A 24014-nucleotide genomic window follows, 5' to 3' on the forward strand; every position below is an offset into this window, starting at 1 on the left:
GATAAATCCCATTTTCCATTTTAGAAACAACTGAATGGAAGTTTTTTTTTTTTTTTTTTTTTTAATAAAAGGCTGCATTCAACATGCTGCCTTCACAGACATAGACTTTACCTACAGATGGTTGAAAAGTGATTTGCTATGATCCTATAGTACTTTAAGTAATTATCTGTAATTAAATTAACACAAGGTAAAAATAATCAACTTAAAATAAAATAAAGTATTCAAAATGAGTTTTCAGGCTACCCAGCATTCTTTAATGTGACACAAAGAAAGTGTGATGTGCAACAAAGTGGCAAAAGCAGAAGGAGTGAGCTGTGGTTAAGTGTAAACCCTATAGCAAGGAAAGTCATTTGTATTATCCTTACTTCTTTGAATAAATTCAGATGACAGCCCTATTTCATTTCTTCATTCAGTTTGGAGGCCAGATGGCATTAGAATCATTTACTTCACCTTGTTGTGCTTAATTACTACAATCAACACACTATTTTCCAAATTAATCATAACAAAGTAATTTCATTAGTAACACAGCAGGCTGTTGAATTATTAGCATCATAACAGTTTGCAAACAATTAAACTTTATTTGAACCTTAAAAATTTGCAGAGTGGAACATTATTGTAAGATCTAATGGCAATAGAGTACAAATTCAGTACAGAGCAAATAATCAAGCAAAATGCTATATAAAATATGACTTACAATCACCTTTGAAAAAAATTAGCTCTCTAACTGTTCATAGAAAAACAAATAAAAGCTAAGCAAACATAATGAGAATGTAACAATTAGCATATTTTCTAACAAGGCATGTTGTTTAAATTCACATTAATGATATTATTATGAACTTGAAGAGTGCATGAGATATTGTCAAGGGTATAAAGAAAACTTTCTCCCTGGAAGTATACAAAACGATTTTTCCAAATGAATGAAATATGTAGAATCGTTACATATTGAAAGAAATTATTTTTTCCTTGTCACGCCAATTTTTATATCTTTCCTCTCATAAATCCCACTTAGATTCAAGTTTAAAAAGAACAAAGACCAGAAGAGCTCTGGGCAAAAGTAACACTTTATTTCTGTATTGCCACCATTCACAGAGAGACTATCTGGCTTGGAAGTGTTGGTCATCAGTTGGCAAAGGACTCCCTCTCCTGGATTAACTGTAAAAGTAGGCAGAAATCTTCTGAATGTTTTACATTCCCTGGGAGTTTGTGCCTGAGTGGGGGAGGGGAGGCTCAAGTGGTTGGATAAGCAATGAAAAGCTGCTGCCATCTACTGGCCCAGGCCTAGAATCTTCACTTAAATCAGAAGCAGGAAACCTGCATCCACCAGCAGCCAAGTCTACATTTTCAGTGGAAACCACAACTGCTTTTGCTTTCCAACTTGTCAGGCTTTGAAAACCAGTCTGTTAAATCCCTCTCTGGTTGTCTCACTCTTGTCAGAATGACATCAAAACTACTCCAATGACTCAACCTTAGGAAAAGAGTAACGAGCATGCAAACCATTTTCTGACAGCTTTACGCTGTCAGAAATTAATTTATCTACATTGAAGTTTATCCACCGTCACTGAAGTTAACATTCTTTTGCGCCCGAAATCAGGTGGCCATAGCACCGAGGGCTAATGGGAAAACACACGCTCTGAAATGTCTCTTGCAAAAGTTTTATATAAGTAACATGATTAGCTTATCTGCACAGCAAGAGCCTTTACCTTTATAAAGCAGAGATCAGAAAATTCAACAAAGGTAGCAGCTCCTAGCCAATGATTCAATATCAAGAGATTAAATCTACTCCAAATAATTATCCAATCAGCAGTGCACTTGATATATATTAAGGCTACATTGGTACCTCGCAGGCATTTAAAATACCTTTCACTTCAAATATACATGAAAAGATAATGGTAAAATTCTGCAAATCTTGCTACAATGTCAAGTTAATCTACCTCCCTCTCACCTCTTGTCCATGTCCCACTGGGATTTCCACTCTCTCTCGTCTGAGCTGTCTCTGTCTTTCACTGCCCGGAGAAGTGTAGGGACTCAGCGCTGGAGTTTTACTCTGCTGGGGTGAGACAGGCAGAGCCAGCAAAGGACAGGCGGGACTAGAGAGTGCTGGCTTAGTCTGAGAACATACTGAGATTCTCTATGCCATTAGCGTGGCGGCAGATGGAATTTCTTATGAGTTTCTAATTTTATTAAATTCAAACAAAACTACAGTAGAACATGCTGGCAAGCCATCGTCAGATATGTTATTGATAAGAGCTTTGCACAAACCGTGTCTGGTCTGCACACATGCTGCTATGTCACGCAGAGCCACAGCATAGGAAAGAGGAGATGTAGTTTCTGTTTTTTTCTTTCTTGTGGCTCTGTATAGCATAAAACAAATTCGTTAATCAGCAGCATTCCTCCATGAAGACATGTGATTATTATATGAAAAATATAATAGATCATCTACAAAGTTTTAATAAAGCTATGTCTTTTAGGTAACATCTACCAAAACATTTTATGATTTATTCAATTAAAATTTCTATGAAATTATATATTACATTCTTAAAATAAATTGATGTCCAATATTAAAAAGAAATTACAACGTCTACTGGAAGTAGCAGACTGTGCAGTACCTATAAAACAGGGCTGACTTCTTTACACAAACCGAACGAGTACATAAAAAATGCAATTATTTCTTCTCAAAATAGCAACAGGTATAACTTTGCTGCTTGCATCTAATTTACATTCATATCCTTCATTTAATTTCACATAAGAGATTTATTATAATGAAAGCATAAAATAATGGTGAAGATGAACAATATTCAACAAAACAAAGAAAGATAAGCTGTTGCTCGTGTGTTCACGATGATTCTAAATCCAAAGCATTTGCAGGCCAGCAGAAGAGTCTTCCTTTTCTGCAGGCAGAAAGGAAAAGTGACATTTTAATTTTTTCTTCAGTTGAAATGTTGACTTTTTCCTGCTTAGAAAAAAATATCACATTTTTAGCCAAGGAAAATGAATGTTTACTCAACGTTCTATTAACTCAGTCCTCAGAAAGGCCATAAAAGTAGTATTTTACTAAAGAGGAGGAGGTTTGGGAAAACAGCTGGTTATTATCAAAGGGATTTTCTCTAAATAATCTATTTCCAAAGTAAATTCTATGAAGTTATTTTAAAAATGAAACCAGATTTTTTTTAAAAAAGATGATTTGAGAGCATATTTTTTTTTCTTATCAGAAAACTACAAAGTCTTTTAAAAAGGCAAAGACTTATAATGCAAAGACCAAGAGAACATATGAGCTATTACAGAATATTGGATTAAAATGTACTTACCCAGGACTCTCAAATATCATACATCTCCATCACGTAGGCTTTCGGCACCAAGCCAATGGCTCCCTTCATTTCTCCTACCCACCAGCCATATCTATTGTATTCCTAATTGAAAACAATATGCCATATTAACCTTTAGACTGCTGTAAGTACACTGTCATTTATATGCAACTTCTTAGAAATGTTATTTCTTTTTATAAAGTTACAAGAGCTTGAGCTGCAAATTGAAGCATTATAATCTTTTTTGTTTCCAGACACTTTAAAAATGCTGTGAGTGAAGACTTAAATTAAGGTATAAGACAAAAGCCTGTTTATTGCTCAGTGGTAGAAAGAAGAAATATTCACTTGGAAGAACCTAGTAAATGTAACTACACAAGGCCACTTCCCCCCCCCCCCCTCACACACACACACACACACACACACACACACACACACACCAGGAAACACCTTTTATATGCAAACACTAGCCCTAGATTACAAGGGTACAGGTAGGATCCTTGGAAGACTGTCTTTGCCTTCAAGAAGCTTATCATCTAGCAAGGACAACATTTCTTTTCCTCACAATGAACTATTTAATTCCTAGTTAAACGCTTATGACAGAATGATTTAGAATGTAGATGTATGCCCCCTTTTAAGAACATCTAATATATGAGCATGGGCATTTAAAACATAAATCAGAGATGGAGGAAACATTAATATACAAAAATTTGCTTTACAAAATAATTCACAAAAGAGCTTTTTAAAATATTTCTCTTAAGGCATTTTATTATTCCTTTTATTGATCACAAATACATTAAAGGATGGGTAGAAGGAACTTAAAGGTGCTGTTAGATTTACCCTTGCAGTGGAAGATCAATAGGAAATAAAAGTATCTCAAGTTATAAAGGCAAAATATTAATCTAGCTGTTAAAAAAAAACAGTGATTGATGAGTCACTTCTGCATTACTTCTCTACGTGAGATAAACCTGAACCTCCTTTTCTCCCCTTTGCCTTCACTGATAGATATGCCGCTGCTTTAGGCATCTGAACTCTCTGTAACCGATCTCATATGTCTGCCAGATTGACTAATGTATTTTTATCTCAAATTTATTTATGTTTAGTGAGATACAAACAAAGTAAAATGAATTACAAGTTTCAAGAAAAATATCTTCCAAAAGCAATACTCTGCAAAAGCATTGTAGGTTCCAAATTTAATTTTTCATATAAGATAAATTTTTAAAATCAGTCCCCAAAGTAATTCAATAGGCTATGATTTTCCAACATCTGAGTCATAGATAAATGTGCATATGCATATTGAGTTACATGTGGGGAGGGAATGTTAATACTAGTACAGACTTTTAACATTTGTATTGATTACTATGTTATTGACCACCAGAAAGGAAACACATACGATTCTTCAACACAAATGTAGCACTATTAGCATATGTGTATTGATATGTAGGCTCTCAGTTGAGAGATTATAAGATTAAAGTTTCTAAATGCTCTTTTTAAGAGTGGGATGTATCAGAATTAGGTTTACTGGAAGAAGAAGGCATAAGGAAAAGGAAAGAAAAGGCTCATGGCTACACTCTTTATTTTAATGAGAGCACTGCCCTGGCTCAAGAGGCAGTGGATTCAAGATTTTAAGTTTAAAAGTTCAGTGATAATGTGAACTGAGTGGGAAAAACTACAACAATGAAAACAGTCTGATGCTCAGAACTCGGTGGGGATGTCTATAACCTGCTAGGATATATTTAGCAGGAGAAAATACCAACTTACTGAAAGCTATGATTAGCAACCATTATATCCTAATAGGTACCTAATAAAACTGCCCTTTTCAATTTTTAAGGCAATGAATACAATTAGAGCCTAATGCTTAACCAAACAAATGTATTTAACCTTTCAGAAGCTGAAGGCCTACACTGTAAGATTTCAAAAAGGGTATTAACAGGGTGAACCTGCTTCAGACAACAGTCCTCAGACTATTTTCAGCCTTAGATCCAAATTTCCAAAAAGTTCATATTACTTTATAATGTTTAATCTGTACTTGCAATTAAGGGCTCATTGTTTTCAAAAAGCTCACTCATATTCACACTTCAGAAACTGATTTCCAACAAATCACTTCAACAAAGAACTGATGATACACTTCACACTTGAGAGAATTCTCCACGATGGTAACTGGTTAAGAGGCACTAAACAGAAAGTTGGGTGGCACATGGAGGGAAAAAGTTACTCAGCTGGAGACATATCCCTGAAAAGTAACATTCTAGGAAAAATTTAAGATTCAGGCTAAAATACTCTTAAATGTTTCCATTACTAGTTGAAAATAAGTGAAAACATATGAAATACACACATCATAAGAATACTCTAAAATATTATAGGTTTAAATCAAAGAAAGAGTAAAAGTAAACACCAGAATGCTTATTACTTTACATCTGTAAAGGATTCAATATGATACTCCTGTGTGGAATTAAGAAGTATGATAAAATACAGTGAGGCAAAAATCTAGTAGGCAAATTTATGGATTTACACTGCAGCCATTAGAGTGTGTCGACAAGACTGCAAACACAGAAGCTTTTACTTTTATCATTACCATCCTCTGTATGAGCCTCCTGAGCAACATGAATCCCAATTAAACCATTTGCAGCCTATAAATTGGAATGAAGATGCTTCTTGAAGTGCAGTATTCTAAACTTCAACTTGAAGACTCCATATCATACAGGGTGTTTCTTCTGGAGAAAAAAAAAATCTTCCCTTCTCTCCCTTCCCTCTTGGCTGCCCACAAACAAATATGATTATGAATGATACATTACTTACAGTGGAAAATAATGCAATTCAAACAACGTTGCCTTGCGGTCCACACACTAATTACAGCATTGTTCTGAAAGTCGCAGGTGGGTCGTTCAGAGACAAACAGCCCTCAAACCATATCTTGTTAATAAACACAAAATAAAGGGACAGAGCCATGCCAGGTTGCCATCTAAATCTCTGAAAGGTTAGGAAGTGGCCTGTCATCTTCCTGTCGTGCGAGAGCTCAGGTACAAGAAGGTCTGCCATCTGGTATCCTTCACCCAACTCAGCTCTTAACATCAACTGAAATGCTAACATAGGCAAGTGACTGTACTTCAGAAGGACTGATAAAATAATGAAGAGTCCTTTAATCTACAGGAAACCATTCTAGTCAATTTATAAGAAATATTGCATCCCTTTGTAGGACGTGTAATTATTTTCTATTAATCATGTGCTATAAAGCTACATTATGTGGTTATTCTGTTATCACTAGAAAGAGGCCTGCAGTCAGCTTCTGACAATGTTAGGTAATTACTAACACAAAGCTTCGTTCTCCTCCCGTAGTAATGCTATCAAGATCCAGAGGTGTAGTGATGCTTATTCTATAAAAATACTACTCAAAAGAAATTCAATATCTGCAAAATGGATGGCTTCAAGGCAAAATGTAATGCAGCAGTCAAAGAAGCAAAAAGCCAAACTTGCTCAATAATGCGAGAAAATAATGGTAAAGCAGCACTGAGCAGTTGTGTTCTGACGCCTCTGTTTTCTATTTCTAGTTTATTAAAATAGCTTTTGTTTTACGGTTAAAACAATAGGCCTCAACTAACAGTTACTAAGCATAAAAGTAATTATGTAATAAAGCAGGAAGTTTTGATAAAGTGAAAGACTATCCAACACAATAGTACACATTGGTCCATGGATGCTCATTAATTAAATCTTCTTTCAGTGTGTTATTTTACAAACAAGGCTTCAATATTGACTTAACCCCTTCTCAGCACCATGATTTTTATTTCTACAGTAAATTAGTCATAAATTAATCCACCTCCCTCAAACTATATTTTAAGAGAATGTGGTCTTCACAGCAACCTGAAATACACTAACCCCATATTTTGATGTATTAAACCCTTTTAGAAATTAGGTACCAATCTGCCTGGCAGCAACAAGTGTTAGGTTAAAAGACCAGTGCCCTTTTTCTAAACATATATCCATGCGTCAAAACAAAGTAGCCTTTTGCATAAATGACAGTAATATTATTTGCCCAATTTAAAATACACTGAGATTCAAAACCAGTGGGCTTCACCAGTTTCCCAACTATTCACTGTGATGTTTCAATTATTCAATTGCTTCAAAATTTGGTAATCTTCAATTATTCATAAATATTACAGTAGTATGAAAACTAGACAACTAGTTAATATGTAGAAATACTGTCTTCAAGCCTCTTCCTTTTTATTTGAAACTTCCAATTTGAAACTTCCTAGAGTCCTTTCTCCAATTTGAAACTTCCTAGAATTCTTTAATCTATCATTTCAAAAGTTTCTCTTAAAATGTACAAGAGGGGGCCCTCCCTGGTGGCACAGCGGGTAAATGCACAGCACTGAGAAGCTAAAGCCACTTCCTCGTGAGTTCGACTCCCGCCTGCCCCGGAGGTGACCACATGGCGTGGCAGACCTCTTCTGACCCGCCTGCTGCTCCCCTCAGCAGTGTACTTCGTAGATCTGCCTGTTCTGCTCCCCACTCTGTCTCTGGTGAAGCCTCTTGCCACCCCTGAGCCTCTGGCCTGTACCCCAGTTCTGTATGAACAAATAAATAAATCTTTAAAAAAAAAATGTACAAGAGGTGATCCACACGGTGCGGCAGATCTCTCCTGACCCGCCCGCTGCTCCCCTCAGCAGTGTACTTCGTTGATCTGCCTGTTCTGCTCCCCAGTCTGTCCTCTCACCCTCCCCATCTCTGGCCTGTACCCCAGTTCTGTATGAATAAATAAATCTTTTAAAAAAAATGTACAAGAGGAACTTGACCATTCAGTGTTTTACTATTATTACCTGTACATTAATTGCCCCAATCTTAATCTCTTAACTTGTTAAATGAGGAAACTAATATCAACAATCTCAAATCAACCTCACCACTTTATAACTTGCTGTGTGGGTGTGATTTCAAGTTACTCTAATTCAAAGAATTACTATTTCTCCCCTTGCATAGTATACTCCATTTTATTATCATAATAAGTTTATTTTTACATCATTTTGTGCCTTTTTCCATCTCAGTTGTAATCCCTGTGAACTTCCCATTACCAAATCACCTGTGTGCCATCACCATAGCCCCACACACTTCCCCCTTGGCTATTTTTTATCCCATTCTCCACTCCACCCCCATAAAATGTCTCTGGTATATAGTTGTTCATTATTTCCCACCCATAACCCCCACACCCCACATCCTTTATGCTCCTGCTATGAGTGAAATCATCTGGTGGTATTCTTTTTCTTTCTGGCTTATTTCACTGAGCATAATCCCTTCCAGCTCCATCCATGTTGCTTAAAAGGCATGAGTTTATCTTTTTGATTGCAGAATAATATTCCACTGTGTATATGTACCATATCTTTCTAATCCAATTATCTACTTTTGGGCATTTGGGTTGATTCCTTGCAGGTGTCTTTTTGAATTAGTGTTTTTGTGTCTTTTGGGTAGGTACCTAAGCCTATGTATACTCCTTTTTTTTTTTTTTTTAAAGATTCATTTATTCATGCTTACAGAACTAGGGTACAGGCCAGAGGTGTGGTGGGTGAGAAGATTCACCAGAGACAGAGTGGGGAGCAGAACAGACAGATTGACAAAGTACACTGCTGAGGGGAGCAGCGGGCAGGTGAGGAGAGGTCGTCACGCCATGTGGGTCAGCTCCCTGGTGGGGGATTGAACTCGAGCTGCAGTAGCTTTGGAGAGCGTCATAATGCAGTGCTTTAACCCGTTGCACCACCAGGGAGAGCCTTACTCCATTTTTTAAAAAGCAAGACAAAGGAGAGTTCAAGAAGCTAACAGTAACAACTTCTAACAATGTTTATATTCCAAGTGAAAGCACATTTAATTCAAATGTCTACAGTCAACATTTATAACATCCTAAAATGAAAAGTGATATTCAGACTGATGATTTATAGATACTTTTAGGCAAGAATGACATGACCATGCTCAGGAAAGCCTGGTTTTAGTCCTCAGTGTATTTCACCAGTGCACAATTCTGGTAACTGTCCTCAGTTCACCCACTGAGTCCCTACTCCAACTGTCTTTACTCTGCAGCAGTTCAGGCTTTCCATCACCTCACCCTGGATTACTGCATCAGTAAATCTGACCCCCTATTCTCCCCAGAAACTGAATTTCAGTTTACTCTGCTACTCCAGCATTAATACTGGTTCCCTGATGCAAGACCTAGAAGTGCCCCTGATTAGCTTGTTCCCACCCTACAGCAAGATTCTGCTCACTGGTCTGTGCAGTCACAACTTCCTGCCACCCCAACATGTGACATCCCCTCCCAGGAAAACATTTCCCTCACTTACTCAGATGATTACCAAGCAGTCATGGACTTTTCTCCAAGTTACAGCTCTCATTTCAAGCTGAATATTTATTTACTCCTCAATGGATTTGATGTATTTTCTTCAGTCCCTTCAACTAAAACTAAGTACAAACTCACTAAGATGAAGGTTGTGCCCTGCCCTGGCAGGATGTATAACAAGGGTTCAATAAATAGTTATTGGATAACACACCAGCTGATAATCTTAAATGTTTTCTTCAGAAGCATAATTTCCAATAGTTTTGCTTTGTGGGTGTTAGACCTATTTAAGATATTTTAGTAACAACTGAGCAAACATTTCTTATAAAGAGTGTTTAGCTTTGCAACCTGAAGACGTTCCTGTTCATGGTTACTGGTACCCACCATGTTTTTCAACGAATATCTGTCCCAGGGAAAGATGGGTGCAAAGTAGGTCTGTACTGCACATGTGTCTCTGTACCCCAGTCCACAACATCCCCATATCAGTGCATGGAAATGAAATGCCATCAGACCCTAATGCACACATGTGCAAATACTCCTCCTCCTTCCAAATGGCTGGAAAACATGATAACATTTGGGGAAATAGTTTAGTGTCCAGAGAGTATGCCCTATATTGAGATGCCCTAGTTATGCTTCAGCAGATGGTTATGCTATTTAAAGTGGCACCCTGGGTCAGACAGCCACAAAGGAAAAACTAAGAGACCTAAAAAGAAACTCCATATTTCCCTCTGCTTGTAGAATTCAAGGAAATTAATTTTATTTTCTGGTAGGTTTGAAGTTCCCCCCAAAGTCCCAACCCCCCCAAAAATAGCCCTACTAACTGAGTCTATATTTTTACAAAGAAAAGCAAATGGTCAGTGACAGTCACAATTCACAGACAGATATAAAGAGAGACAAGTCACAGACAGATATAAAGAGAGACAAGGCTTGAAACATCAACTAGTACACATTAAAATAGGCCCTTGTGTTGTTTCTTAGTGAACAAAGTTGACCTCCACACCCTGTTTTTGATTTAAAATTTTCTCAAGAAGTTACAAAGCTCACATCAGATGCATCCTAGACAAGGTAAAATATTCTTGGATTCTTATCTTCTTTTTCTGTTAGTACTAGACCAGTATTGTGTCTCTTTCCTGCTGACACATAGCTCTTGAGTCATTAAGTCTCTCAAAATATTTATTGCTTTAAAAGTAAGAATAAGAATGCGGCTAGCAATTTACCAGTGAGTACTGATTGACAGATAAACTAACAAAGGATGTAAATCCAGAACAGCAAGAGTAACATAACCAAAGAGGTATGCAGTACTGTGGATTATGCCTCCAGCTATATAACTTGGATCCTGCAATTAAAATTATAAAATTTCACAAACACCATTCTAGGATTATACTATGATATTATGTCTACATTTAAAGTACTAACAAAATTAAAATGCAAACTAGTAGGAGAATTTAGCATAATGCTAAACAAACTCACACCTTAAAACAATAACGATGAAAGACTTTTCCACCTTAAATATGATTACAAGTGAATCTGAAACCAGGCCTGCTGCTTCAGAGCTAATTCACAAACAGTATAGCTCTCATTAAAACTACAAGTTCTACTTTTATCCAGCCCCCTAAATGTGCTCCATTTTTTTTAAGGGGTAGGAGGAGATTTCTAAATACCCAAAGTATATATGTGCTCTACTTTAACCCATAAAAAACAGCAGCAAACCGTATGAAAAGAACTATGAACAAGAAGTTACTGGCTTGCCTTATTTGGCGAGCAGCATTTAGATTTATTATTAGTGAAGTTCAAAGGTTAAAACTGAGAAAATGCTGAATGCTCTGAAGGAGGGGCTAACTTAGGGGTCACATGACAACTGCTAATTGGAAAATGTTTAAAAAAAGGGGGGGGAGAGACAGGATATCTGCTTACTTTTTCTTCTTTACTGTTTGGTTTTCACTACAAATTTTTAAAAAAGGCTAAGGTTGCTATAACTCACAAAGGACATCTAAAATGAATAAATCACCCCAAGGCTGAGTGAACAGCTAAAACTCCATCAAGCTTTTCTTGCAAAAATAGAAGACTGGATTTTAAGCTAAAACTATTACTTCTGTAGTGAATTTTTAATGCAGACAGCCCAATTATCAAACTAGTCAAATCTTTTTCTTGTCATTACATTAACAAAATGAAAATACTCTTTATTATAATGCATGCCATTTTATTTCTTGATTTGTCTAAATGTTCATTTATAGTAAGAGACTGTATATTTTCTCAAACTAGTTTGTTTTGTCTTTTTCATAGTAAGTGAAGACTAACAACCGACTAGAAGGTAAGTCAAATAAGTGATAATTAAATATAGCAAATTATAGATTAGTTCATTATGAAAAACAAGCTGTACTTTTTAATCTTTTACATGGTGCTTTATTTATTAGAAAAGTCATTACATTCATTTCTTTGTAAAGGGAACATTTTCTAGGTCTCTACTAATATTGTTTGACTCCTGAAGATGTATTCTTCTCTATGTGTATCTTTTTAACATTAATTCAAAATAATGAAAAAAATCATGATTAATGCTAATACTTTATTGATATGAGCTAGGAAAGTAATAACCCCTAACTAGATTTAAAGTTGAATTTATGATACCATCTTGATGGTCCACATTAGTTGCAATTAACCTGCAACGCTCATTCTGAACCACTAGATGGTGTAAAAAATAAATTAAAATGGTAAAATTTCACTCCATCACCAACGGAATCTGAATATGATTCTGAGGAAGATAAAACAAATTTCTAGGCATACATACGATAACACTAGTGATTTTAAAATTAATTATACTTTAAAAGCCTATCAATATGTAATGTTAGCTCTACCTTGATCTAGAAACCCTCCTGTTCACTTTTCCCCTCTTTTCTACAAAGGGAGGTGTGCTTGGAATTTATAATAATACCAGGTATTTACATTCAAATTCAAATCTGTCATCATTCACATAAGTACATGAATTTGCAGCATTAATTTATGGCCTGTGTTTGCTAAAGTTTTGAGTAAAAACTAGAAATCTAAGCCAATATAAAATTACTAGAGAATATCTAGAGTGTTCTATCCACACTTAACCCAAAGCAAAGTAGGGGAGTAAGACCTTCACAAACAAACACCAAGCCCCACAGCAATCTGACAGCCTGCAGCGAAGACAGTCAAGGCACAAAACTTGGCCAAACTGCATCGAGGGAGAGCTAAGTGTCCTCTGTTCTTTTTCTTCACCCTCAGCAAGATCTACCTGGCTGATTCACTAGGTGGACAAGTGAGTAAGTCTGGTTTTTAGTCCTTCAGCCATAACAATGTCTGGTCTCTTCTTTCTTTCTTTTTTTTTTTTTTACTTAAAGATTTATTTACTTTTATGCATACAGAACGGGGGGAAATGTGTGGGGGTGAGAGGACTCACCAGAGAAAGAGTGGGCAGCAGAACAGGCAGATGGACTGAAATACACTGCTGAGGGAAGCAGCGGGTGGGGTCAGGTGAGATCTGATGTGCCATGGGGGTCAGCTCCCTGGCTGGGAATCGAACTCAAGCTGCAGTGGCTGTGGACAGCTTCATGGTGCTGCCCTTTAACTTGTTGCACCACCATGGAGGGCCCTGGTCTCTTCTTTCAAAAACCAAAATGAGCTTCAGATAAAGTGCCCCCCACAAAACAATGCTGAAGTGTAACATATGACCCTGCGAAAAACCTGATAGAGGAAGCAGTTTTGATCCATCTATACTCAAACACAGCCTTTTAGAAATTTAGGGGGCAGTGTCTTCTCCTTATGAGCAATAAGACCACCAACCTTAGCTCTATGACCAGATTTCACACATAAAATCACAACCTCTATAAAACAGGTTTGGGAGAACAGGAATTACTTCTCCTGGGAGCCTCAAAAGTATGCTACACACCTATGATTGCATTTTTAATTTCACGTTAGCAGGAAATGCTTTTATGAGGCAATGGTAGAAATGAGAGGAGCTCGTGGGAATGCTGCTGTTTCACAGCCTGGCATGGAGCTTGGGTCTCCCAAGTTATTGGCAATAAACACAATGTGAGTCATGAAGCAGGTTTCTAAGAGCAGACTCACATGGGCTTTGCATGTTTCATATTTTACAAAGGGTTATACTATGGCTATATCCCATTTACCCCTTTAATCTGAAATTCCATGGGTGCTTATCAATCTTCCAATTTTATACAGAACTGCAACTAAAGTGGTGAAAGAAACTAGGAGCTGACAAACTTCGAAGAGTAAGGTTTCTTGACAAGAACTGAAATGAATCTGTTTGTTTTCTATATTAAGTAGTAAATTCAAAACTTGGGACAATTAAAAGTCCAATAATAGGTTTAATCCTAGAGTTGTATGTAGTTAGCTACAGCTTCCAAGCTCAACAAACAAACTCCATACCAGTGAGCAAAGTTCTGAGAAAAATAAGTGACAGGTCTTCACTTTGGGCACCTCAACTAGCAATTATCAGCTTGCTGTGTTTACTTATGAAATATATTTCTCCCAATAATATACTAGTGTATTTTACTCCTTTTGGGTTCCTGGTGCTTAATATGAGCCCTGCTTAAGATGAGCCCTGACACATTATCGGTACTTTACAAAGATTTCAGATTAAAGTTAAAGAAGGGACGGAGTGATGCCAATAAATACAAGCATTGGAAAAAATAACTAGAAAGTATAAGGCTGGGATTCCAGGTGCCAGGTAAGTATCAGCTCTGGCACTTTCTTCATTCAAGTTGTCTTATTGGGAAAATCAAGAAGACACAGATTATCCCTAAGACCCCTCATTCAAACATTCTAGGATTTTCTGTGTTATATTTGCTGCACCAGTCACCAGGGTTAAAATTCAGGAAGTGGTCTGATTTCTAAATTCTCTTTGTATACAACAAGTCATATCATCATTCTAAAAAGTCCAAAATATTTCTCTCAAGAAACCACATTAAACACCTACACTGATTTATATAATATTTTCTTGCTTGTATTTAAATAGTTTCCATACATCATTTGATTCTAAAATAGTCTCATAAGGCAGAATGAGGGAGATTATTTTCAATCCCCATGTTATAGTAGAGAAAGTTAAAATATGGGAATTAGGGGAGCTCACACAGTTCAGAAGTATAATCACAATAAGAAACTTGCTGTTTAGATCTAAGAACAGAAAGATCTGGATAATCCAGTAGTTTAGGAAGCAGAGATAGTAGTATTTTTCTACATAAAGATGAGTTCAGAGTAATATACTTTGCAATTAGGTTTATGAATATAGTTATGCTAAGCTTTTAAAAAATTACCTAAACCTGTCTGAATAGAAGAGCATTGTTTTTAAATTGTCGGAACACCCAATGTATTTATATAAAGATGAAAAACTTGTTCTATAAACACAGTGTTTCCAGTAGTGAATGGCAGACAAAATCAGAATAAGCACACAGAAGAATAAAAAGGAAGAGGAAAGAAAAACATACTAAATAACCTAATACCTTACAATGTTAACTTTCACATAAGTATATTGTTTCTGGAGAAGGCAGTATATGGATGCGAGCCAAGGCTAAAGTGATAGGTAAACACACTGTTAAGTTGAATCCTGTTATCTGATTGTGTTTAAAATTTGATTATATTTCACTTGACAAAATAATTAATTATTTGAACCCCCAATTGTTAACAAGGACCTAAAAGAATTTCAATTGGCAATATTCCCCAGTGTTGAAAATTCAAATACATAAAGATATGGCTTTGTATTGCACCTTTACAATGTCAATTTGGGGTGTCTTCTTACCTTGCTAAGAATATAAATTACATCACCACGTTTAAATGATAATTCATCAGCAAGAGACCCTGTGCAGTCCCACAAACCCTGGTAAAAATTAGCATAATCAGTGCTTTTGTCTCCTAGGAAGAAAGAAGAGAAAATGTGAGTTAGAGCATTCATGGAAAGGGACGTCATTTTAAAATAAACAAACAGAAATTAAAGTAACCAGTCAAAAAAAAAATTCTGTGCTGATTCAAAGAACATTTTTATTACATCTACTTAAGAATACTACTTTCTATATTCTAATGAAGGTCCATTTCAAGAAGATCTGATTTTAAATGCTTGCTGCTCCCCCTTTTTCCTTTTTCAGGTTTCGCCTGAAACCTGTAATTGCGACATGTTCTCGCCAAACCAGGGCCTGAAAGTTCCTTCCCATTCATTTTTTATAAGGACCCTAAGCCCCACTTGCAACATGTTTTGAAGATGAGTCAGCCACCCTGCATAATCAGCAATATCCATGAGATGAGATAAACACACAGTGAGATCACTTCATTAAAGGAATAGTTATAGAAGCTAAGGTACAAATAAAAACCCAGAATAGGGAACAACATTTTTAAAAAGTTCTAAAATCTAATGTTGTTTAAAGAAAGAGGATACAGTAGACATGATCCAAAGGGCAATTCCTGTTTCTTTCTTTGGGGACTCTGTAGCCAGAGGCTCTCAAAGTCATTTCTAAAATATTTTAGGAACTTCGAAACTGTCAATGTTGAAGTGGCATTTTTCAAGATTTCTGTCAGCCCCAGTTTAGGACATTAGGCTCTGAATAAACATGCAACATACTGGAGTTATCAGCTCATCCTTCTAAAGGCATAAGCACAATGGATGTGATGTGCTCAAACTGCCATACAGACCATTAACTGATTGATTATTTAGCACTCTCCGCTCTGTAATACCACAATAAACTGGGTAATAAATGCTTTGTCACTTATACAATGTGGGTCTCCTGAAACACAGCACAGAGTTAAACACACTGGATGCTTTTGTTACACTGAGAACTGTTTCCTGTTTTTAATTTCATGATAATTGAATTTTGATGAGTTAACACAAAAAGAATGCAAGTAATATCAATAAGAGGTCCGTGGATTCGCTAAGCAGGCAGAACACATACATGCTGACAACTTCCATCACTGGAATGTCATCTCTGAATTCTGAGGGGATAACTGCAGAGACACATGCTGGATCAGGGATGTCATCTTGGTTTTGTTATATGGCTCTCAAACAGCAGGCTCCTTGGCACTTCAACCCAACTAGTCACATGAGCGTGTCATTAGGGCGTTTGTCTCAAGTCATGTACTTTACAATTTATGCAAAGTGTTACTTTAAAATTTTTTCTTTTGCGATCCAAAATGGTTTTTAAAGCCAAAATAAGAAAAATTGGGTAATAAATAGTCTGAATACTTTGGAAGTACAGAGGTTACTTTTCTTTTCTGCTTTAAGAAAACTGATGACTAGAAACCTAGCAAAAGCCTCTTATTATTGTTTTTTTCCACTTAGTTTCTGAAAATTGGAAAAAAGAGAGAATGGGAAGGAGGGAGAGGAGGAAGGAGAGGAAAGGGAGGAGGGAGGGAGAGGGAACAGAGAAACACACACCTTATTGAGTCCTTCACTCTAGCATCTGAGCGCTTATCACTGATACCAGCAGGGATGTATACAAGCATGGGAATCCAACCAAGAACTAACAATGCTTGTGGCCACCCTTCATTACTTCCCCCAACCCCAGCCAATATTAAGTAAGTTCTACAAATGGACACTAGAGGGCACTCTGGATGGCCAGATCACGCCAAACATTGTCATTTTTTTCTTAGAAAAAAATTACTTAATAATAAAGTGACTGATTTCCTTTAAAAACCACTTATTTAGACAAATAGAGATTTAGAAGTTGAAACATTCTAAGTCAGATTAAATCAACTGCTAAATGGGTCAAATGTTGCGCCCCATGCAGTCCGTCAGTGTCAGTTTAAAAGTCAAGGAATTAGAGCAAAGAGGGGATGACATCATTTCACATGCAAGGCCCTCCCCCACAGTCACTGGCCAGGAGGTAAAAACATCTAATCGCCGGTTTCCCAAGTGGAGGCTCCTATGTGTTCCCCATGCTGCTCAGCCCCAGGCCTGATCCAAAAAGACTGAAGAAACAGAACTTGGGCTAAAAACTGGAGTAGAAATTTTGGCTTCACTAGTATGTCCCAGAGGGTTCCCAGCTGTCCAGACTGTACTTTCCTTTTTCACATCCTCTCATAATAGTTTTAAATTTGATAGATTTTCAAGACGGGCCAGAGTAGGGGGTGAGAAAGGAGGAAAAGAAAAGTGTATGGTGATTCCAGCACATAATCCTTATCACTTTGGGGTCTCTCTTCCCCTCGATGCGCTTGGTGAAACTCCCATTAACACTAATGGGAGTTACAGGAGCGCACGAGGGGAAGAGAGACCCCCACCGTGTGCAAGATGCATCTCTCCCTAGATGTGCATCATGACCATTTCATTAAATCTCACTGCTGTAAAGAGGCAACAGAGCTAGTGATTTGGCAATACTGGGGAAAAGATGCATTTCAACTATGCTTTCTATAATCTTGATGATGATATTACCAAGGACCAGCCTATTTCCGTGTCCCATATGTGGGCTTTGTTAAAGAATAATAAGTTGTCTGTGTCACACAACTACATGCACACACAATTTACTCGTCTATTTAGGCACACGATACTGGTTTGAAGTAGAATAATCATAACGAGGGAGAAACCCTGGCAGCATATGTTTATTAGACTTAGTCTTCTCAGGAAGGAAATGCTTAAATTCTTGGTATGAAATGGGGACATAAAAACTAGGAGTTATCTTGTTCCTTAGAGAGCAGCAAGCACCTCTGGTTTGCTCTTCAAAATTTTAAGTGTAGCTAAACATCCACCAAAAACGAAGCACAGACAGCAGACGCACAAAAGTTAATGCCCTTCACTTATGCTGAGAAATAATCCATGTGAGACGAGCTCTTATTATTATTTTTTTTAGAAAAAAGGAGCGGGAACAGTATCACAGAGAAGCATACATTCTGAATACAAATTAAGTCTGTTTAGTTGTTTTTTTTCCCCATGGATTAATTTTTTCCTATTTTGTCCACACCGTGATCCTTTTTTCCCACATTACTCCCCAAATCACCTCAAATGTATCATGCGAAGCATGAATAGTTAAAAAAGCAGATAAGGGGAAAAAAATTCTAAAATCAGTCTGTGGAAAATTTAAGCAATGTATTTGCTTTTTAATACATACATAAACAGATTTTTGGGTAAAGATGACAGAGTTGTTGTGAAAATATAAACTAAAGCTTGGAGATACTTAAACAAAAATAAAAGATTAAAAAAATAAGAAGACATTGGATAAATATATAATAATAAGATAAAGGAGGAGCTCTCCCTAATTAGAGCAATAGGCTGGAAAACTGTTTTTGAAAGAAACATTCTATATTGCTGAAAGTTGAACTGAATCTTCATTTGTTATATATACATAGAATATATATATGTGTGTATATATATATATATGCACACATACATACACACAGTAAATATGAGACATCTATAAGCCAGAACATGAAAGAACTTAATACAAGATAAATTTTGTTTTTGCTTACATATATTACATTAGAGCAGTATGAAAAACACTTTTTAGCAAAATCAGTCAATGTGAAAAATATGTAACATTCTTGAGTAAGGTTAGAAGTTCATGTCATGTGATGCTCAGCAAGATAGTAATACCCTGTCAACTCACTGCCCTGCACTGCAAACAAACTTCTAGTGTTACATCTTTGACAGTCTAGAGAGAACAGAGGTCACTGCTATGCAAAAGCATTAAAACTGTTGCTTGAAAAGAATTTCATGTCACTAAAGATAAGAATTATTGCAGTGCTTTATAGCTATTGCATGTAAAGCTAGATTTACTTATTGCATTCCTTTGAGGAAAATGGATTTTTTCCCCTTCCCTCACAGGCAAAAATTTGGGAGATAGTTACTTTAAAAGGGTTTTTGAAAACTATAATTGCTTTAGACCAAAATAATTATACTTGCAGAAAGAAGGGCTCTGTGTCTACCTTCTACACCTGCACTGAAATTAAAAAGAAGAAAAAGGAAGAAGACAAGTTTTATGATACACAGCAAAACATATATACTTCACTTACTATTGACCATCTTTCTAAAAGATTCATTATCCCTAGTGTCTTATAGCTGCATTTTACAGAACTGGATGTTAACACTGAATGACTTCGTCCTCGCTTCCTTTCTGAAAAAAGCAAACCAAACCCTTTTGCAGCAACCTGCTCCTGCTTTCCTGTTCAGGTCCGGAAATCAGGCCCCTGTTTCCTTTCCACATGTCACAGTAGGAAGGTCTTTGGAAAGCTACTTCCTGAACACACACTTCTTGTCCACCCTGCCTCTGACAGCTTGAAAGAGTGATGTATGAACAGACTGGTGAGGGGAAGGTGACCCCAACAACAGCTCTTTGCAGGACACGGGATGATATGGCAGACCTTGCCCCAGCTGACATGTGGCTGTGAAGAGGTGTTAAGTCCTGATAAGAATGCAGTTCTCCCTCTTCTTTCCATGTAAAATAATTGCTGGTTTATCAAAACTAACCTCAGCTTGCACTATAGATAATGTTTATCTCCTGCTATTTGGAAATAACAACCACACAACATGAAAAAAGTTGCCCATATCATGTGATTCTGTGCACTGCATGTGTTGTTATTTTTCCAGCCTCAGTCATAATTAGTACTTGGGGCCATGTGCCAAGTGGAAACGGATAAGAGGAATATCCTTCCTCGCCTTCTAGGCCACCAGTGTCCTTTTCCAATTTTTAACCTGCTGTCACTGGACTCTGGCATTTCTTACCCAATTCATTTGCTTTCTGTGTTAATCATATGCAATGAAGATATGCATGGCCAACATTTAAACAGGCTGCAGATCAATTAGCGGTCTTAAGTTTATCTGATTTTTATCAAAGAAGACAGAGCTGTGGGTCGATTGTCAGAGCCTGTGTCAAGTTGACCTTTTCAGAGATGTCTACATTGCCAGTCCCCTGGGCAACTTGTTGTCCCCTGTTAGTCTCTGAATGGCAGAAGTCTGTTCTGCTCAAGCACAAAGTATACACAGATGTCTATATTACATTCTTATAGGTTTGACAGCAACTGCATGTTGTATCTATAAACTGTCCTTTAGCAGTGACACTTCCTCAATGATGATAAGCTAATTTATGCAACTAAATCTCCTTTGTGCAGAAATGAAAGCTAATTGAGTCATTACAGAGTAATTCAGGAAGGAATACCTTGTATAAATTGGCTTACTTTATAAATCCTTCTCAAGTGGTTTTCATGCATCCTAAATGGGACTAAGCAGCTTATCAGCCATAAGATATCCAGACCCAAGAAGCCAACTTCAGGGAGTTGTGTAAATGTCTTTAGCGCAGCAAGAAAGTGAAAAAAAAACCAAAGCCTGTGTTCGCAGGAAGCCACACAAGTCAATCATTACCTGCTGTGGGGTGGACACTGTCCAGGCTCGTCTTCCTTTGTTCCTCCGCTTTCACGCGAGCCCTGTCCTCTTCCTCTTCTGGAAGTGAGCAACATAAACAGCAAATTGAAGGGTTTCCTCAGAGGTAACAAGACAGCACTCACCCCATTTTCAAAGCAAAACTTAAAGGTGGTAACACACCCCTATTCCTTTTCAAAGAATGAAACCACTCTACATTTATATTCCTTTTAAACACCTGAGCAAGCCAATCTCTAGCTATTTTCAGATCACAACCTTACCAACTGACTTGGTAAAAGTCAGTTTACTAATGTTTTACATATTTTGTTTTAAATACTTTTAGAAACTCGTCTAAAACAATCTTAAGTAAAGCCTTCACATGCAGTAAAATGACAAGTAGCATTTACAGATATAGGTAAAATGATGGCCCCTAAAACACCAAGATAGCAAAGTGCAAATATGTGCTATAAAATTCAGTTAACCTGTAAGTCATTTATTTATTGAGTATCAGACACTTCAGTTTTCTCACTTGGTCATCACAGAAGGATACGAGAAGGGTCCTCAACCTTCAAGGTAATTCCCCCAATTTAGATTAAGGACCTACTATGTGTCATGCATTATATAAGCAAGTGTTAAGATAAATAAGTTTTCACAGATAAATAAGTTTTAAATATTCATTTTACAGATGAGTAAACTGAGACTCAAAAATTTAAAGAAACTTCCAGTGTTATTCAAACTTACGCTTGCAATTAGAAAGTCCACCCACACTTTTTATCCTGCATATATTCAATGCTTCACGTATGTAATGTCCACACTCTTCCCTCAATGTCTTTACCAAGTTACAGGAATAACAGTAAGATTAAATGAGAAGCATTTTAAACAGAATCAACAGACCATTTTGTTAATTTATATCAAAGGAACAGTTACTATATTACCATTTGTCTCAGCTAAGTATTTATATACAATTTAGAAATATATTAGGCAGGGCATATGAATGCAATGGCAGGTCAAAGAAAAACTGAGTTCAAAAAGAATCATGCTGTCAAGAAAATCCAAAAACTGAAAAAAAAAACTATACAAAGTGTTATAGTCATATGTCTAGTATATACTTCAATCAATAAATCTTCCTTGAGTATTAACTGCCTATGGTAAAGAGAGGTTCTACAGGGCCAGAGATGCTGACAGCTTAGAGAGGACAGGCCAGAAATCTGTGAGGGTCAGGGTACTGAGGCATGGAGAGGAGAAACCACCATACCATGAAGCCTCCAGGAGCTAAAGAGAATTTGCATAAAGAGAGATGGGGAACATATTTCCAGACAGGGAGAAGCATAAAGAATGAGGCACATTGCATTAATTTTGGCTGAAGAAGGTGCTACTTGAGGGGCTGAACAGATTGGGAGATAATGTTGGTGATCTGGGCCAATTGTTGAAGGGCCATGAACAGCTTGCTATGAACCTGAATTGGCGGAGAGCTACGGGGGACCGACCATTGCGAGTGGTCTAACAAAGGGAAACTCCTGAACTGAAGGAAAGGAGGAGATGGTAAGGAGATAGTTACGAGAAATTCTATGCCTGCTGGATGCAGAAGGCTAAGGGGGCGAAAGCAATCAAGGATGACTCAGGCTTTAAGCATAGTTAACTGAAAAACAGGAACATCATTACCAGAAGGAGAACAGTCAAGATGAGCTATTTAGCTGGGGGAACACAAGCAGTTGTGTTTTTGAGGAATTTAATGTGCTCCAGGGGTAACCCAGAGGAAAAGCCCAAGGACAACTAGAAAGCTGGTACAGGACTGCAGATGTAAGTCTGGAAGTTTCCTGCAAATTTGAAAGAGGTAATTAATAAAATTAACATTTAAACAAAGCTTGAGAGTATGATTACAAGACAAAAATAACTAATGAAATTTTGTAACTCAATTTAAAAAATCCTGAGCACGCCAATACAAGGGGCAGATGGAAATATTTGGTGCTTCATAAACACTTAGTTGAACATAGTATTGGCAATTAAATGTGGTTCAAATACTAATTAATACAGAGAAGACCTGATAGAAGGTCTGATACTAAATACAGTCTATTTTCTCTTTAATAACATTGATCTCACTTAGGCCGAACCTCAAGGACTCATTATCATTAAAGGGTGAATAGGGTGTTTTCAACTAATTTTTAAAGGTATTAGGGATATTTATAATCATCTAGTTCAAACTACTCATTTTATAACTAGTTAATTTTTTAAAAGGTAGAGAAGAAAGTTTTCCTTATTTTTCATACTTTCTCTTCCCCCACCCACCTCTACCAATTTGGTCACAAATTCAATATTAAGGAATAAATTAAAAAATGGTTAAGGGCACTTGTTCCCAAGTCAAAAGCTATAATCAATCAACAACTAAACATCAATACAGGAAGCACTATTCTTTGTTTGTAAGAAGAGATGATAAGAATTTAGACTTCCTATCCAAAGTCAGTGTCAACATATCATACAAAAGATATTACAATAAGATGGAAAAACTCTACTTAAACAATATTTTAGAAAATTCAATGCTCATTAAGAACACTTCCTTTCTCTATTTCAAACCTAGTACTGGTATTTTTAGGTTATAATGCCTTATGCATTTCATACATCAATTTTTCTTAACAATAATCAAACAGTTCATTTTATCTTAGCCTAACAATACAAACAGCTTCCATATAAAAGATAATAAAATCAAATTTGCTGTATGTGCCTGTTTTTAACCTTAGGGGGGAAAAACTCAGATTGAATCTTGAATAAAATCTGGTATAGGGAGATGTTCAATAATCACTGAATAAATGAATAAAAAAATGAAACTTAATCACACTGTATCATTTATTAACAGAGGAAACCTCTGTACACCGCTCAAAAAATATATATGAAACAAGTGACCAACATGCTAGGCAATAATCACCTTGACAGTATATTAGATATAAATAGACTCAGAGGTTGTTTTATTTAGGTTTATTTATTAAACATCTTTTATTTTGGTGTTGAGGTACTATGTCACTATATAATACTAATTAATACCTCAAATAGTACATGTTTGCAGGCTAATATATTCCATTCAACATTTTAATAACAGTAAACA

General features: G+C 36.6%; 1 protein-coding gene across 1 annotated transcript in view; it reads right to left on the reverse strand.

Moving 5' to 3' along the window:
- Positions 1-564: 564 nt before the first annotated feature.
- The window catches only part of SKAP2 (src kinase associated phosphoprotein 2), a 145795-nt gene continuing 122345 nt past the window's right edge, over positions 565-24014 (reverse strand). The window contains exons 10-13 of the mRNA XM_004676793.2: positions 20921-20998; positions 15386-15498; positions 3306-3407; positions 565-2888 (exon numbers count right to left, since the gene is read on the reverse strand). Coding sequence (XP_004676850.1) covers positions 3315-3407; positions 15386-15498; positions 20921-20998 — 284 coding nt within the window. The 3' untranslated portion in view covers positions 565-2888; positions 3306-3314. The remainder of the gene's footprint in view (positions 2889-3305; positions 3408-15385; positions 15499-20920; positions 20999-24014) is intronic.

This window comes from Condylura cristata, unplaced genomic scaffold (assembly GCF_000260355.1).
Source record: "Condylura cristata isolate star-nosed mole 26May11 unplaced genomic scaffold, ConCri1.0 scaffold00005, whole genome shotgun sequence".
NCBI classification, from domain to species: Eukaryota; Metazoa; Chordata; class Mammalia; order Eulipotyphla; family Talpidae; genus Condylura; species Condylura cristata.